Genomic DNA, 17,270 nt, shown 5'->3' on the forward strand with positions numbered 1-17,270 from the left:
AATAGATCTTTTTTAAAAAGAGAGCAGAAAGGAGACAGGTTCCATCAAACATTTTGAAACAATGATCTGTGGCTATGATGACTGATAGCCAGGATGAAGTGAGTCCAGGGTTGAGTGGACCCTTGCTGCTGGGCGGGTGTCCTCTGGGTGCGGGTGTGCCGGACTCGGAGCCAGCTGGTGGTTCTGGCAAAGGCTCTGTCACACTCCCATCAGGCAACCATGCCTACGAATTCCGCACTCCACACCTCCCAGCTTTGCTTGGTTTTTGGTGAGAGTGGGCACAAGTGGCACCATTTTGATTCTGACAGTTTTCACATCCTTCATGTTATCACACCCAGGATTCTGGCGTGGGGCCTCCACGCCCCTCCCAGCTCCCCGCCGGCCTCTGCTGAACCACAGGGACAGCGCTCCAGTGCTTTCCCCATAGGGAAAGTGAGGGTGGAGAACAGCTGCCCAGAGGTGTGCAGACCCCAGGGACAGGGAAGGGGGTGGGGACCCCAAATTTAAACACCAACCAGGGCAAAAGCTTTGGGGATAACAGGCTTCCGGGCCCACCCTGCGTCCCTTTCTGGTGGTGTCAGCACCTTGGGCGGTGGGCACGATGAGACTGGCTCCAGCGCAGCAGAGTGATGAGCAATGGCGGTGTGCAGGTGGGGTCAGCCTAGGGGGATGCAGGCAAGGGTAGGCCAGGGCTTCCTCATCGAGGTCAGGAGCTTGGATCTGTGGGCTGTATCGGCCTGGGCATGGCTTGAGGGGAGGGGACATGACTCAGCTGGTTCCTGGTAAGCCTGACCTGAGACTGGGGGCTGTGGAGAAGCCTTGGAGAGTAGCTGGCCCCATAGATGTCCTTATGCACTGGATCCAGTGCTGACCCAGAAGGGGGCCAGAGGCCTCGCATCGGGCTTGTCCAGCCACTGTGTTTGACGTCCCCCTGCCTGGAGCGTCCTTGCGGCCCCTCTGGTCACAGGCTGCCCAGAGCCCTGCCATCCCCACCCGCACGTCCACACCAGCCTCCCTTATCTGTGTCCCCGCTGCTTCCTCAGGACTCAGAGATCCGCAGCAATGCGGCCAACAACCTGCCGCAGATCAGCCAGCTCCTCAACCGCGTGCCGCGCCAGATGCTGCTCATCTTCAAGACCAACGACCTGCTGCGTGGCATCGAGGCTGCGCTGGGCACCCGCGCCAGCGCCAGCTCCTTCCTCAGCATGTCGCGGTGCTGTGTCCGGGCGCTGGCCTGGTGAGTGTGACTCCCGGCCTCCACTCCCCCAGGGGACAGCACTGCAGTCTCCAGGGCCCTGCCTGATCCTCTCTGTAGGGAAAGGGAGTCCCAGAAGACCGGCTGGCGCCTCGGAGCAGTGTTTTTGGGTGGTCCGGAGACTCTCCTGTCTGGGTTAAGTGGTGGATTCTAGGGCTTCTGCCACCCGGTCCAGCTTCCCAGGTGATTCTTACCCCCAGGAACTTCAAGCCTGGGAAGCTTGCTGAGAGCTTCCGTCCCATCCAAATGTCCCCTGGGCCTGGGTCAGGAAGCCGTCTCCGTCCCACTCTGGAACTTGGCTCCCTAGGCCTGGCTAGGCGGGTAGGTCAGTGTTTTCCCTGTAGGAGAGACTATGATTTAGGGAAGTGTGACTGGCAGATCCACTTGGAATCTCAGCTGTCTCTAGATACCTCACCACCCTTGGGGTGCAGGTGAGGCGGAGGAGGGTGCTTCCTCAAGGGAGCTAGAGTGAAGATTCTAGGCCCTCTGAGTGTGGTGCGTTCATTGGCACAGCCATGCTCTGGCTTGGTGTTCTCACCTGAGGATGACCTTGGTCTAGACCGTGGTCAATTCCCAGCCCATCCACCCTGGGCAAGGAATGGGTCACTCTGCGAAACACCTGGGGCAGGGAGATTTGCCCACATCTCTCGTGCACCTGCTGTCACATAACCGATCAGACGCAGCAGAATACGCTGCACACCGAGAGGGCTGTGCGTGACGTGTTCTTCCTGTGAGGATCAGCGGGGAAGTCCTGAGTGGGTCATCCCCATACACACCCATTTTCATCGTGTCCTTTTCTTGGTGCAGAAGGAATTAAGCTGGACTGAGGCTAATGACATGAGCCTTCCAGGCCCACCTCACCAGCTTGCCCTCAGAAAGTCTGGAAACGCATTGATTAGGTTTGAGTTTGGGGAAAGGAACATGGGAATATTCCATCTGATAGGTCTCTCAGACCTCTGATGCCCTGTGAAGCAACTGCTTTCACTTATTTGAAAAATTCCTGTGGAATATTTGAGTTCTCTGGTCCCTGGTTGGCAGTGCTGTGATCCTGTAGCCAAGAGCTGGCTAGTTGGCCGCAGCCGCCATCTTCTGTTTCTCCCTAGTGTCTCTTAGCTCCTCCTGTCCTTCCTTCTCCCTTCTCCAGGCACGAGAGGAGGAACACCTGCTCGTTCTTCAGACGGACCCAGATCTCCTGCAGCGAGGCCTTCACCTTATGGCAGATCAGCCTTCATGAACTCATCCTGCACGTGAAGGGCTTCCGGCTGGCCCACTGGGTCTTCGCCCTGCTTGGCTGGCTGTTTCCTGCCCTGCACTGAGTGACCCAGCTCTCCCTGACCTCTCTGTGGTCTCTCTTCACTTCCCAGTCTTTAGTCCTGTCCTCACCTAGTTGTCCTCTGTGTGCTACACGGTATCTGCAGTCCCAGGGTCAGTGGAGTGTCCAACCCACCTTGGAATTCCTCTGCCCACACTGCAGTCCTCGTCTTAGGGCCCACAAGCAGTCAGTGGGAGACGTTTCTCTCCTGGTCCCAGGAGGAGGTGGAGGAGCCTACTTCCCATCCTGGTACGTGCCCCTCGCCTCCCCCAACCTTTTCTACCACGGGGCTGGACAGCCTGTACCACGGAGGACACCTTTGACTTGCAGAAATTTGATTTTCTTGGAGGTGAGCCCGTCTGAACTTGCTACCGATCAGGTTCCCTCTGCTTGCCATATCGCTCCGCAGAGGTGCCACACCGTTGGCATGTGAGGGTGGGCTCTGTTGCATCCGTGAGCCCATGGCTGTCATGATGATCCTCCCCCCTTGATGTTTTACAAGCTGTGTTTCAATAAAATCCCCTTCCCAATGGCAGTGTTTGTCCAGCGTAACTCACAGGCCTCCTACCTGACCCAACCACGTGCCCATCCAGAGAGTGCCTGCGGCCCTGGCCAAGTTTGCTGTTCCTTTTGGTAGCTGCTGTCTCAGGGTTCCCCAGGGAGGCCTTGGGAGAATACAGTGGGGGCTTTCTTGGGGTTTTTATTCCACCTTGAGAGTGAACCTGCACTGGCCACTATGTGAGCGCGAACCCGAGCGCTGAGAGCCTGTGCGATGTCCTAGCTGACTTCTCACCCTGTGATTCTCACTGTAGAAGCCACTTTCACTGTGGGGCCACTTCCTGCTTCTTGGAAGTGTCTTTCATCTCCCGAGACCTGGGTTGAATGAGTTATGAAGCCCAAAGCCAGGAACGCGGAGGCTCAGCTAAACCCAGGACTCCGCTTCCCGCCTCATTTCCTGTGGCCGGGCCGGGCACCTGCCATGTTCTTCTGATTGTTTCCCGATTTGTCCCTCCGGATCTCGTGTGACGGCCCAGTTTCAGGCCTGGGCTCTGCTTGGTCGTCTCCAGTCTTGCTGGAGACTTTGGTCCTGTTGCTGGAACCTGGGTCCCTGGGGTTCGGTTCCCATTCTGCCATCGAGTGTCACCTGGTTGAGCACTGTGTTCCTGCCCATACCCCAGCTTGAGCAGCTCCTTCGTCTGGGACAGCTCCAGACTCCTGCCCTGACTGCTGTGTCTGTGTCACCTCCAGGCCTCCAGGGCGCCCGACCCCGGATCTGGCGTGTCCTTGCTCCCAGAGCACCTGCGCTCCCTGGGAACAGCATTTGAGTCTCTTTGATCTTATTTCACTCCATTTACAGGGCCAGGAAAGCTCTGCATTTGAGCCTCATTTTCTGTCCTCTTTAGTCTGAAAACAAGTAGATTTTCTAGTGACCAGAGAGGATTTGCAATTCGTTTTTTTTCTAAATATTTATTTTATTTATTTGAAAGTCAGAGTTAGAGAGAAGGAGAGGCAGAGAGAGAGAGAGAGGTCTTCCATCTACTGGTTCACTCCCTAATTGGCTGCAACAGCTGGAGCTGCGCTGATCTGAAGCCAAGAGCCAGGGGCTTCTTCTTGGTGTAGGTGCAGGTGCCCAAGGACTTGGGCCATCTTCTACCGCTTTCCCAGGCCATGGCAGAGAGCTGAATTGGAAGAGGAGCAGCTGGGACTAGAACTGGCGTACATATTGGATGCCGGCACTGTAGGCAGTGGCTTTACCCGCTATGCACAGCACCAGCCCCTGCAATTCTTTTATTTCTTGAAAGAATTAATTGTTCTTAATGACCAGTGGGATGCATCCAGAGGCCTGAGAAAATAATTTGCAAGATTTTTTATGAATTGCAGGGATGCAGGCTGCACGTGCTATTTTATGGAATCCTTTATCGCCTCTGAAGTAAATACAAATCTCCTTTCAGTTCAGCCTAACGGTTACTTGCTTTGCGTGTTTGACAGAATGGTTGGCTTCCTCTGCCCTGAGATTCGAAACCTTGGCACCCAGATGGTTTTCCAGGGAGAGCAGAGAGGTGAGGGGAGCTGGGGGCACAGGGTAATTTGGGAATGGGAGAGGAAGGGCTGGCCTTGTGGCGCCAGCAGCCTGCTGTGCTTCCAGTACAATTCCACGTTAACGTGCCTGGAAAAAGCAGTAGAAGACGGGCCAACTACTTGGAACCCTGCCACCAACGTGGGAGACCCAGATGCAGTCCCTGGCTTCTGGCTTTGGCCCGGCCCAAACCTGGCCAGTGAGGCCATCTGGGGAGTGAACCAGTGCTTGGGAGACCCCTCTGTCTCTATCTCTCCCTCTGTCTGAGTCACTATGACTTTCAAATAAGTAAAAATAAATCTTTAAAAAAAAAAAAAAGAAAAGAAAGTAAATGGGGTGGGGTGGGAATAGGCTGATGTTTTTTTAAAGGTTTATTTATTTGAAGGAGCGACAGAGAGAGAGGTAAAAGCAGAAAGAAAGAGAAAGATAGATCTTCCATCTGCTGGTTCACTCCCCAGGTGGCCGCAACAGCCAGGGCTGAGCCAGCCCAAAGCCAGAAGCCAGGAGCTTTATCCAGGTCTCCCACATGGGTGGCAGGGGCCCAAACACCTGGGCCATCTTTTGCTGCTTTTCCCAGGCCATTAGTGCAGAGCTGGGTCGCAAGTGGGGCAGCCGGAACATGAACTGATGCCCATATGGGATGCTGGCCCTGCAGGCGGTGGCTTTTGTGCTACGCCACAGTGCTGGCTCCAGGCTGATGTTTAAGTGGCTTCCTCGTGTAAGAGGCCATGCTAGGCTCTGCGAGCATGTGACATCCCTGAGCTGTCCCATCATCTGTGAGGGAAGGGTCCTTAACTGTATCTTACAGAGGTGGAAACTGGGGCTCAGAGGCAGTTGGTGATTTTCCCGTGGTCTCACGGCTGCTAAGTGGTGGCCATTCTGTGTACTTCCATGGTGCTGTGGGCATGGGTTACACTTGCTCCTTGGGCTGTCGTGTGTGCATGAGTTGGGTCTCCAATGCCCTGATTTCACAGGGAATTGAATTGTCCTCAGGGTTGGAGACAAAAAGTTCTAGAAAATGCAGACTGTTCCCTGGGCCTAAGACAGGAGGGGCGTGGACCCTCTGGGGCTGCCATGAGCACCTGGAGTCAGAAGGAGCCCACTGGCTGGGGGCTCAGTGTCGACCTTCACACACTGGAGGTCACAGACCCCCTCCTCGTCTCCGACAGAAGCTGCAGCCTGGGCCATCATCCCCTGTGCTTCCCACCAACTGACGATACATTCAAAGGCTCCCACAGCCCCAGGCGTTGATAACTTGCTAGAATGAGTCAGCTCAGGGCAGTGCTATGCTCATGATTGGAGTTTGTTACAAAGAATGCAGCTCAGTACCAGCCTGGTGAAGAGACAGGTAGGGTGAAGTGTGGGCAGCTCTTGAGGTTGGAGGCTCCGTGTCCTTCTTCATGGACGCAGAGTGCATCACCTTCCTGGCACAGCCGTGCGTTCACTGAACTTCTGTGTGCAGAGTTTTCACTGGGTTTATTGCATGGGCAGGACCCATTGACACAGTGGCTGCAAGATTGAGCTCAACATCCTGCCACCTCCTTAGTGCAAACTTAGGTGGGACCCAAGGAATAACAGAGACTTTCCTGCCCCTGGGGGAATTCCAAGGACTTAGAGGAACCAAGGGCAAAGACAAACGTTTCATTATGGAACCACCACTCCTGCACGTGGCCTGAGGGCACCTTGGCTGCTGGCCTGGGTACAGTCTACTCCAGCAGCCCAGGCGCAGAGGAGAGCACGTGTTCCTGGGCCCCGTTCCGCGTTCAGCGAGAGCCCAGGTGAGCTTCTGCAAGGCGCCTTCGCCCGATTGCTTCACTTCCTGTGGAAGGTGCCGTGTGGGTTGGCCACTGATTTGGGTTTGGTGCTTTCCAATAAAATCGTGTGACTTTTCTTCCCTGATGGTGACAGGTACTGATGCCTATAAGAAAGGCACCACTGGACTACTTTAAAGAGTTTTCTTATTTATTTATTTGAAACACACACACACACACACACACACACACAGACATTGAGAGTTCTTGTCCTCTGGTTCACTCCCCAGATGCTCACAACAGCTGGGCCAGGGCCCGGCTGAGGAACTCCCTTCAGGTCTTCTGCCTCCCATAGTGTACGTGAACAGCAGCTGGAGTCAGGAGCCAGAGCGCTCCAGTATGTGGTGGGGCTGTCCCACCCAGTGTCTTCGCCACCACCCCAGGTGCCCACCCCAAGTGTTTTCTCTTTAACAAGTGGATGTCTCTTAACGTCCTTGTTTAATCTCAACAGAAGGTGCGGGCTTCTGTGATTTGGACACCATGGCTGTTTCCCCCTACTCTTCTCGGGTATAGGGAAGAAGGATTTTGGCTCTCTGGTAATGACAGATGATCTGGTGTAGTAAGTATGCACACACATCTAGAGTCTACACGTAGTTTTCAGTTTGCAGGGATGTTGACATCTGTATGTTGAAAAAGCTACACATGCCGCTTGTTCCCCGATGAGGCACTGCCTAGTTTGACTGTCAGGTTAATTTCTGCAGAGTTCCGAGCTGGAATCCAAGATCAAAGATGCTCTTTCTGTGTCACAAGCTCCCTAGTGCTCCCTGGCCAGAGCTGACATCTCAGGAAGCAGAAGCGGCTCCAAGAGGCACCCAAGCGAATCTTGGGGAGCAAGACTTGTTGGGCTGTTTGGAATGACCCTCCTCGTAGGCCAGTGTGAATGCACAGTAAATGGAGCCACGCTCTTGGGGCACGAGTGGCCAGGAGAGATGGAGCCGTGAAGAGGAGCGAGGCTCCAAGTTAGGAATGAGCGTCTGGGCAAGATCCTAACAGGCAGCATGAACCGGAACCCAGGGCAGGATGTGCCTCTGGCTGCCTGGCCTGTTGGTGCTGCGATGTTCCTCGGGCTGCAGTGACAGGCCTGTGTTCAGAAAGAGGCCTTGAGCTCCAGGTGACCTGGGGTCCCTGCCTCAGGTAACCGTGCTCCTGGCTAAACAAGACCGGTGGGAGGCTTAGTCCCCCAAGCCATGAGTCTGAAAGTACTTTGGAAAAAGCCAAGTTTGGAAAAGAGCCTTTTGTTCAAAAAAACCTGTCTTCACCTCCCTTCCTCTTCTTTTTCTATCCATCTCTTCTCTCCCCTCCTCTCTTTCCTGTGAAGCAAAGCCTGGCTGGATCCCTACTGGAAAGGGAGAGTTATAGGGAAAGAGGGAGAGGGGAGAGAGGGAGAAGGAGAAGAGAGAGAGAGACACCGAGACCTTCCATCTAGGTTCACTCCTCAAATTACTGGGTGACATGAGCCCAAGGATCTTCTGCTACTTTCCCAGGCACATTGGCAGAGAGCTGGATCAGAAGTGGAGCAGTCGGGACTTGAACCAGCGCCCCTGGAATGCCTGTCACAGGCGGCAGCTTAACCTGCTGCACCACAATGCAGGCCCCTGTCTTCCTTTATCTAATGAAGGAGGGATCAGCCCTGGGAAGTCAGAGTTGAACCCTGGGCTGTGGCTGCGATGGCCATTTTCCTGTGGTCAGTGGCTCTTGGCCTGATGTCTGTGGCTCCCATGGAGTTGGCCTGAGGCCCCACCTTCTGCCAGTGTCCCGTCTCTGCAGGGCACCATGCCGCCTGGCCAGCAGTGCTGGGGGCTGGAAGGCTGTCTGCCCAGCTCCGCCTCGGGTGCGATGGCGGCAGAGCTCCTCTGCTGTTTCTTGCTGGTTTTCCCTTCGTGTGTGTAAGAGGGAAGGCGAGGCTCTTACTGTCGCTCCCCCTCTTTGTGGAGGAACGACACAGGACCCTGTGCTGTTCTTTTGTCTGCTCGGCCCTCCCCGGGTTTGCTGCTGGTTCTTCCCGGGTTGGCTGCCGTCCCTTCCACCTCCGTGGAAGGGCGGTTCCCCCTGGCCACTTTCCCCACTTCCGCAGGGGAGCGGCACACCGCCGGCTGGCTCTCTCGGGGGCTGCACAGGTGTTCCTTCAGATAGATGTTCCCCTTAGATGTTCCTGGTGCATGTTGTCTCTCTCCTCCTTTATAGTCCTCTTCCGCCAATCCCAACTCTGCTACCCACACGCCGAGTACGCTGCCCTCCTCCAATCAGGAGCAGGTCCTACAGTTTATTGGTTGAACTGGAGGCAGCTGTGTAGAAGCTGTTACTCCTCTCCCAGCGCCATATTGTGGGAAAGCAGATGCATAGAATAAGTCTTAATTCCAGTAACAGTCTAGTCCGAGTTGCTCCCCACACTTACGACTGGAGAAATGATGAGTGTGAAGGCTCCCGACCCCTGCTGTGTCAGCTCCTGTCTCCTCACCCCACTCCCTGCTGCAAGAACATTCCAGAGCAGTGCTCTCCAACTCTCCTGTGCAAACAAATGCCCCAAGGTCTTGTTAAAGCACAGAATCTGCCCCCAGGAGACCAGAGTGGGGCCTGAGGCTCTGCGTCTCTACCCAGCTCCAGCTGCTGGTGCTGCTGGGCCAGGGCCCACACTCGGAGCTGCAGGGACCCAGTGAGTGGCTCTGAAAGTGTGGTCCCCAGGAATATAGATTCTCTGGCCTCACCTGAGGCCAAGGACCCTGGAGTGAGGCCCCGAGCCTGTAGTAGTTGGCCCTCCAGGGGATTCTGATGCGCATACTCATGTTCAGAGCCATGGGTCTGTGGTTCTCAGCCCTATACCTGCACATCACACTCACCCAGAGAGCCGCAAATGCCCAAGATTCGATTCAGTTGGTTAGAGTGGGAGCCGGCCTTCAGCTGACATTGTATTTAATTTTTATTTTGAAATATATTTTTCAAATTCTTGTTTATTTGAAAGGCAGTGAGGGAGGGAGAGGGACGGAGATGGAGATCTTCCATCTGCTAGTTGACTTCTCAGATGCCTGCAATAGCCAGGGCTGGGCCAGGCTGAAGCCAAGAGCCTGGAGCTCAGTCTCTTATGTGGGTGGCAGGGACCCTAGTTCCTGAGTCCTCACCAGCTGCCTCCCAGGGTGAGCGTTAACAAGAAGCTGGAAGCAGAATGGAGCCAGGCCTTGCATGCAGTTCCTTTCATACGGGATGGGGGCATTGCAAGTGGTGTCTTCACCACTGCACCAAACGTCTGTCCTGATACAATTTTAGTTTCAGAGTTGAGTTGTGAAGATAATACAGAGGATTCCCACAATCCCTTCACCTGTTTTCCCCTAATGTTAACGTCTGATAAAGTCATGCCCCTTGAGTTCTAGGAAGACATTTCGGGAGTACTGGAGTGGTAACTGCAGGTGAGTTTCCTCCCCAGTGTCCTCTCTGTGCTCCGGGATTGCATCCAGGATCCCACCCTGCACTCAGCTGCCATGCTCCTAAGACTTTTCTGCTCTGTGACAGTGTCTTGGGCCTTCCTTGTTACTCATGGCCTTTGAAAATTTATTGATTGATTTTATTTAGTTGTGAGACAGATCTCCCATCCAACAGCTTACTCCCCGATTGCCCACAATGGCTGGGGCTGGACCAGGCCAAAGCCAGGAGTTGGGAACTCAGTCTGGGTCTCCCATGTGGACAGCAGGGACTTAACCAGTTAAGCCATCACCTGCTGCCTCCCAGGGTGTGCATTACCAGGAAGTTGGATGCGGGAGCAAAGCCAAGACTAAATCCAGATACTCTAATATGGGATGCCGTTGTGATCTTGGGCAAGTAACCTCTCTGGGCCCCACTTCCTCAGTTTAAGCAGGGGAGATACTAGAACCAACCTCATAGGTGCATTGGGAAGATCAAGGTGGACAATATAGGCACGATCCTTCCAGAGATAAACCGTAATAAGCCCTCAATTAATACTGCTTATTTTTGTGAATAGCTGGTGTGGAAGACATCATTCCAACCCCCTCACTCTTGCCTGCCTTCTACTTGAGAGGTGGACTAGTGAGGCCTTGCTTTTCCAGCCTCCCTTGCAGCTACCTACAGTGGTACTATGACATGAGAGGTGAAGGGGGAATCTTCTGGAAAGTTCTTTCAGAGCGGATAAGGGTATGGTAGGTTAGTGCTGCCTTTTCCTCCCTTCCTTGCAGGGGAGGCTGGAGTGCTGGGATAGGCGTCTGGAATGATAGCGGCCATGTTGTGACTGTGAGACAGCAAGTCCAACAGGATGTTTCGTTTGTTGTGGTCTGGATTATGTCTCCCCAGAATTCCTGTGTTGAAACCTCTAAATCCAAACAGGACCATATCTGGAGTCAGGACCTTTAAGGAGTTAGTTAGGTTCAATGGGGTCATAAGAGTAGGGCCCTGATTGCATGGGGTTAGTGTCCTTTGAAGGAGAAAAAGAGCCTTTTCTCCCTCTTGTGTGTACAAAGGCCCCGTGAGGACACATCCAGAAGTGGTTGTTTGTACACCTGGAAGAGAGGCCTCCCCAGAAACCAACTGGGCTGGCACCTTGATCTTGGACTGCCAGCCTCCAGGACCGTGAGCAAATAAATGTCTTTGATGTTTTGTTACAGCAGCCCATGCCAGTACCAGCAGGTATGTTGCATCCCCTGCTGGATGCTGGGCGGCCCCATCCTTGAATGTGTGGGTCCTGGACCAGTGCCGCACAGGCACTGAGGGATGTGTGATATGTTTCGTTACTATACAGCAAACAGCAAAATGATTCCCCCAGGAAAAGGCTCAGCTTTGGTCTGCATGGAAATCTGAGTGAGGGGTCGGGGATGGGAATAAGATGAGGGTCCCAGGTGTGGACGGGGTTTGAACTCCCCAGCCGCTGGGCTTTCTCACAGGCTGGGCTGGACCTGGGGCAGAAGGGAAAAGGAGAGGGCAGGACTCGGAAGCTGTCAGGGATCAAAATCTTTGACATGAGAGCCACCAGGCTAGAGTCCCCGGCAGAGGGAGGGGTGAGCACACCCTGTGCTGTGGGCGTGGCTATGCCTAAGTGGACACAAGATAATTACTTATGGGGGTGGGGGTGACTGTGAAGGGGCTGCTTTCAGAGCATTGGCAGGCTCTGTTCTGCATATCATTTACTCATCCGCAGTCTGGAGGAGGTGGGCAGGAGGCTCTGCCAGAGCCCAGTGGTCCTGACCATTGGATTAGTTTCCTGCGGCCACTGTCACTGGTGATTCCACACTCAGTTACGTGCGTTTTCTTGCAGTTCTGGAGTTCAGAAGGTCGAAATTCCAGGAATTATGCTGCATTCCTTCTGGAAGCTCTAGAAGAGAACCCGTCCTCTTGCCCTTTCTGGTTTTGGAGGTTGCCTGCGTTCCTTGGCTTTCGGCTGTATTGCTCCACCTGTGCTCCTTTGTCACTTCTCAGCCCCTGACACTGTCCCTCCTCCCTCTTACAAACCCACTTTGTGATTACACTGTGCCTTCCTGGCTAATTCAGGAACCTCTCCTCATGGTGAGTGCCTTAACTGAATCACCCCTGCAAAGTCCTTTGGCCATGGAGCTAACTTTACCAGTTCCTGGATTAGGAGGTGGAATCTTCAGTTGGTGGGGGTGGGAGGGTGTGGAGTATTATACTCCCTAACATGACATTGAATCCTGACACGATAGCAGCAGCAATAACAATGATAGCTAATACTTAACTGAGCACTGACCACGTGCTAGCCTCTGCATGGATCCAATTTTGTAACTCTCTGAAGTACAGGTACCACTATTATCTCCCTTGTACAGGTGGGTAAGCTGAGGCATAGGAGGTTTGGGTTGCCTTCAGGTGGCAACATGGGCAATGAATGTTGTAGCCAGGCTTTGATCCAGGGTAGTCTGCAGTTAGAGCTTGGTCTTAGAACCCTTGATCTCTTAACAGGTGGCCTTGATTTTTTCCATCTGCCTCCATTGAGTGTATGGTTTTCACTGAGCCTGCTCCTGCCAAGGCTGCCAGAGGTGGGACGCTCTCTGTCTTCTCGTGACCTCCTTGGTCTGGAGTTGGTGGGCTCCTGCAGTGGTCGCAGCTGGGCAGAGGCACCCCCGAGCAGTCTCTGTGCATGAATGGTAAACCTGTGTGGTCCAGAGCTCACCCAGCCAGTAGGGCCATAGACATCAAGCCGCTTGGTTCACTCTGAATGCTGGGATATAGCCCTTTCTAGGGATCCTTTAACTAATGAGAGGTAGAGGTAGAGATAGAGATAGAGATAGAGATAGAGATAGAGATAGAGATAGAGATAGAGATATATACATATATATATATATATATATATAGAGAGAGAGAGAGAGAGAGAGAGAGAGATCCAGCCTAGCTGCTGGTTCATTCTCTAAAGTCTTGGGTGAAGCTGGGAACCAAGAATCAATCCAGGTCTCCCACTGGGTGGCAGGAACCCAAGCACCTGAGCCGAGCCATCTTCTGCCTCTCAGGGTGTGCATCCTTCTGCCTCTCAGAAGCTGCCATCAGCAGCTGGGACCAGGTGTCAAACCCAGCACTCTGATCTGGGTGTGGGTGTCTTAACCCTTGTTTTAACTGCTAGGCCAAACTCCTGGCCCTGGGAAGATTTTTTTTTTCTTTGACAGGTAGAGTGGACAGTGAGAGAGAGACAGAGAGAAAGGTCTTCCTTTTCCGTTGGTTCACCCCTCAATGGCCGCTGCGGCCGGCACACTGCGCAGATCCAAAGCCAGAAGCCAGGTGCTTCCTCCTAGTCTCCCATGCGGGTGCAGGGCCCAAGCACCTGGGCCATCCTCCACTGCACTCCCGGGCCACAGCAGAGAGCTGGACTGGAAGAGTAGCAACCAGGACAGAATCCGGCACCCCAACTGGGACTAGAACCCAGTGTGCTGGCGCTGCAGGTGGAGGATTAGCCTAGTGAGCCGGGGCGACGGCCAGGAAGTAGTTGTTTTTAAGATTTATTTTATTTATTTTAAAGAGAGTTACAGAGAGAGGTAGAGATAGAGTGAGAGGTCTTCCATCTGCTGGTTCACTCCCCAACTGGCTGCAATGGCTGGAACTGCACTAATCTGAAGCCAGGAGCCAGGAGCTTCTTCCAGGTCTCCCACATAGGTGCAGGTGCCCAAGGACTTGGGTCATCTTCCGCTGCTTTCCCAGGCCATGGCAGAGAGCTGGATTGGAAGAGGAGCAGCTGGGACTAGAACCGGCACCCATATAGGATGTCGGTGCTTCAGGCCAGGGCTTTAACCCACTGCGCCACAGCACTGGCCCCGGGAAGATTCTTTTAAGGAAAGATAGTATCAGCAGAAATTCAATTTTGTCTCATGACCAAGTAAGAATGTAGAAGAAGTCCTGCCCCTTTCACTTCTCAGGTATCTGAATGACAGGATTTAGGAGAGAAACCATAAGCATTCAGGATGTTTCAATGCACTGATTAGAAGGGAGTTCTGACTTACAGTCATTCACGTCCATAGTAGACTGGTGGTGGGATGTGTCCAAAACAGACTCTGCCCCTTGTTCTTGCTTTGGCCTGCTCGGGATGCGCTAGGCAGGGCTCAGTGTGACACACACTGGACCAGGCACCTGGAGGGCAGACCTGTCGTCCTCGTCTGCTCCCAGACCTGCTTGCTTTGTCCCTGAGCCTCGGCAGAGCTTACCCACAGGTTGCCCTTCCCAGAGGGCTGCAGTGAGTGTGAATAGACAGTGCCGGTGAGAGCCACAGGGAGGAGCAACGCTCAGAAACAGGGCTCTCGTTTTCCAGAAGGACCTCAAACAGGGCTCTCGTTTTCCAGAAGGACCTCGTGCTCGCAAGTGTACTGACGCTTGCATTTCCTGCAAGCTACGGGGAGAGAGAGAGAGAGGTGGCTGCTCCTCTGAGCACCAAGTCTGGATCCAGCATGAGCTCATGCCTCCAGGCAGGGCTTTCGGCTGAAGCTATGGAGCGTGAGTACCCCACGGCTGGGTACCAGCTGCAGTGGCTACTTTGCCTCTCCCCTTGCGCCCCTGGATCCAGCCATCCCTGTGGGCTAGATGCACCCTTGATTTTTCAAGTAGGGGAACCCAGTACAGGGGCAGGGTGCCCACCCTTATGTTTTTTGGTGTAAGAGTCCTGATCATTACAACTATTACCTTTGAGGACCTTGCAGCTGCGTTGGAAGATGTGGAGGCCTAGAAAAGGCTAGAGAAGCCTAGAGGAGAATAATAGAGATGTCTATACGAATAGGAAATAGACAGCCCCGGACTGGACACTCCCCAGGGAGCTGAACAAAAGCAAACAGAGTTAACTGGTAATAAGTTCTTGTCATGACTTGTTGAGATGATGAGAGCAAGGACAACGGATTGGTTACTTCATGTGCCATTTTCTGGTCAACAACAACAGAAAGACCATGTCGTTCTGGCTGGATGCCCATTGGATGTACTTTGTCTAATAGTCATGCCTGTTTTCTAGTGACCCATGGGGTTCTTGGAACTATTTGCTTGAAATAGGCTTAATCCCTTGTATTGATTCTGCTAGCTGCTGTCCACCCAGGCCATCCCCAGAGAGCTGGCAGGAGCTGCTTCCTTAATCACGCTATTAGTGTGACACAGACATCCCTGGGCACATTTAGGATAAGGACAGTCTCATGTGGGAACTCCCTACCTGCCTACGAGCTAGGCTGACTGGTCATGGCACCCATGATGAACCAGAGATGAGCTTGGGAATGGGATCGGTATGTGGGGAAGCCTCTCTTTCTCTTCCTACTCTGTTTTAATTTCATACATCCGGTTGGATCACATGAGAGGCTGTCACCTCTTTCTCCCTGTCTGGGTTGTGTCACTGTTCAGATTCCTGAAGTTACTGACTTACAGACACTGGGCTCACCCCAGGCCGTGGCTTTGCTCTCTGCCTGTCCACAACCAGGCCCTCTGCTCTCTATGTTAGTGACGGGCCCCAAGTCCCGCCTTCTGTAGGCAGCCTCCCAAGGCCACTCTGTCTCCTTTCCCAGTTCCATCTCTTCATTCCTACCTCCCACACTCGAACCTAACCCTAACCCTAACCCTGCCAGTGCACCCCCTCAGGGGGCATGGATCCCATCTCCTTCATTTATTGCCGCCTTACTCCACGACAGTGAAAGCTGTGCTCAGCCTTGCATTTGTTGTGTGGCTTTTGTGCCTCAACCCATGCATGTTGCATGCATTCATGGGGTGGTGGTGGGGATGGAGGCACAAGATCCCTCGGACATGAGGCGCACCTTAAGGAACTGTAGTGAGTCTGATGAAAGGAGCTGGCTGTGGGTAAGGAGGGAGCTATCGCAGGTGAGCAGTAGTGAGCCTGAGTGTGTTGGGCCTGGGAGGAGAGAGGGTTTTAGACAAGTCTCAGGGGCTGGGGTGACAGCAGCTGGTTTGAAAGCAAGATGATGAGACCATCTCTATGTCTCTTTGGGGCCAGAATTCCCCAGATTTTCATTTTTTAAAGATTTATTTATTTATTTATTGGAAAGGTAGAGAGAGAGAGAGAGAGAGAGAGAGATCTCCCATCCACTGTTTCACTCCCCAGTGGCCGCAATGGCTGGAGCTGCACCTATCTGAAGCCAGGAGCCAGGAGCTTCTTCTGGATCTCCCACATGGGTGCAGGGACCCAAACACTTGGGCCATCTTCTACTTTCCCAGCCCATAGCAGAGAGCTGGATCGGAAGTGGAGCAGCTGGGATTTGAGCCGGTGGCCATATGCTGGAGCTGGTTTTACTCGCTATGCCACAGCGTTGGCCCCCAGCTTTCCATTTTGACCAAGGGGCCTGCATTTACTGTCTCAGTAGATGGTGCTGCTAGTAGCGACCTGTCTGAAAGCCATGAGTGAGCCTTCACCCACCCCTGCCCTTGACCTTCCTAGTGATATTCTGCTTCCCTATCTGCCTCCTGTATCTCATGTCCACCATGTCTCCTCTCTCTTCCACTGAGTCATGTAGAGCTAGTCTCCTCTGTAGTCTCCTGTCCTCCCATCTTCACCCTCTCATCCCCCTCCTTGTCCCCACCCCCAGCCCACCAAACCAGTTCTGGCTTAATTCCCCTACAGTCAGCTTGCCTATAGACATTGCCAAATCCCCTTCTGCTAAGGATCAATTCTCCCAATGGTGAGTTTATCTCAAATTTAGTATTCTTGAATATTTTCAAATCCACTTGACTTTCCGACTGTTTCTTGCCTTCATTTATTATTTGCAGTTCAGAGGATTTTAAATAACAATTCATGAAAGATCATTTGACTTAATTTTGTATTCTGAATAAATATTAAACATGCAGCTTTTTGTGAATGGGGATTTTGTATTCTTATGGATATCTTTTTCTAGGTTACTACTTCCAATCATTTTAAAGTTAAATAATATTTAGCCATTTTGTCTGAAGACACTTTCCCCAAAATACAGCTGCCCTGGAAATGAATACTCAGGGGATTAATTACAATCAATTGTTATATACTGGGCCTTCCTGATCCCCTGGTTTCAGATGAAGAAACAGTGGCTATTAGTGTGGTACCTATCTTTTTATGAATTACCATCTTGGAAGATGATGATTCCTACCTAGAACACCACCGATTTTCCAAATGTCCCCACTGCCAGTGGCCAGCACACAGCACATGCCCGGTGAATGTGCACAGTGAGTAAGTGGGCATCTGAGATGAGGCCTGCATCAATCTATTCTCTGTTGCTATGACGAAATACATGAGGCTGATGTCCCATCAAAAAGAACAAGAGGCTTATTTAGCTCACAGTTCTGGAGGCCGACATCCAAGACTGGGCAGGCCTATTGGTTTGGCCTGTGGTGAAGGCCTCATGATGGTTGTGTCATGGTGACAGGGGGAGC

At 53.0% G+C, this 17,270-nt stretch overlaps 1 protein-coding gene across 2 annotated transcripts in view; it reads left to right on the top strand.

Annotated features, from left to right (window-relative positions):
- Positions 1-3,102, top strand: part of ADCK1 (aarF domain containing kinase 1) — a 132,309-nt gene extending 129,207 nt beyond the window's left edge. For both annotated transcript variants that reach the window (XM_051825982.2, XM_051825984.2), the window contains 2 exons: positions 1,044-1,237; positions 2,400-3,102. In XM_051825982.2, the coding sequence (XP_051681942.2) occupies positions 1,044-1,237; positions 2,400-2,571 (366 nt within the window). In that variant the 3' untranslated portion in view covers positions 2,572-3,102. The remainder of the gene's footprint in view (positions 1-1,043; positions 1,238-2,399) is intronic.
- Positions 3,103-17,270: the final 14,168 nt, after the last annotated feature.

The sequence above is a fragment of the Oryctolagus cuniculus genome, chromosome 20 (genome assembly GCF_964237555.1).
Source record: "Oryctolagus cuniculus chromosome 20, mOryCun1.1, whole genome shotgun sequence".
Classification (NCBI taxonomy): Eukaryota; Metazoa; Chordata; class Mammalia; order Lagomorpha; family Leporidae; genus Oryctolagus; species Oryctolagus cuniculus.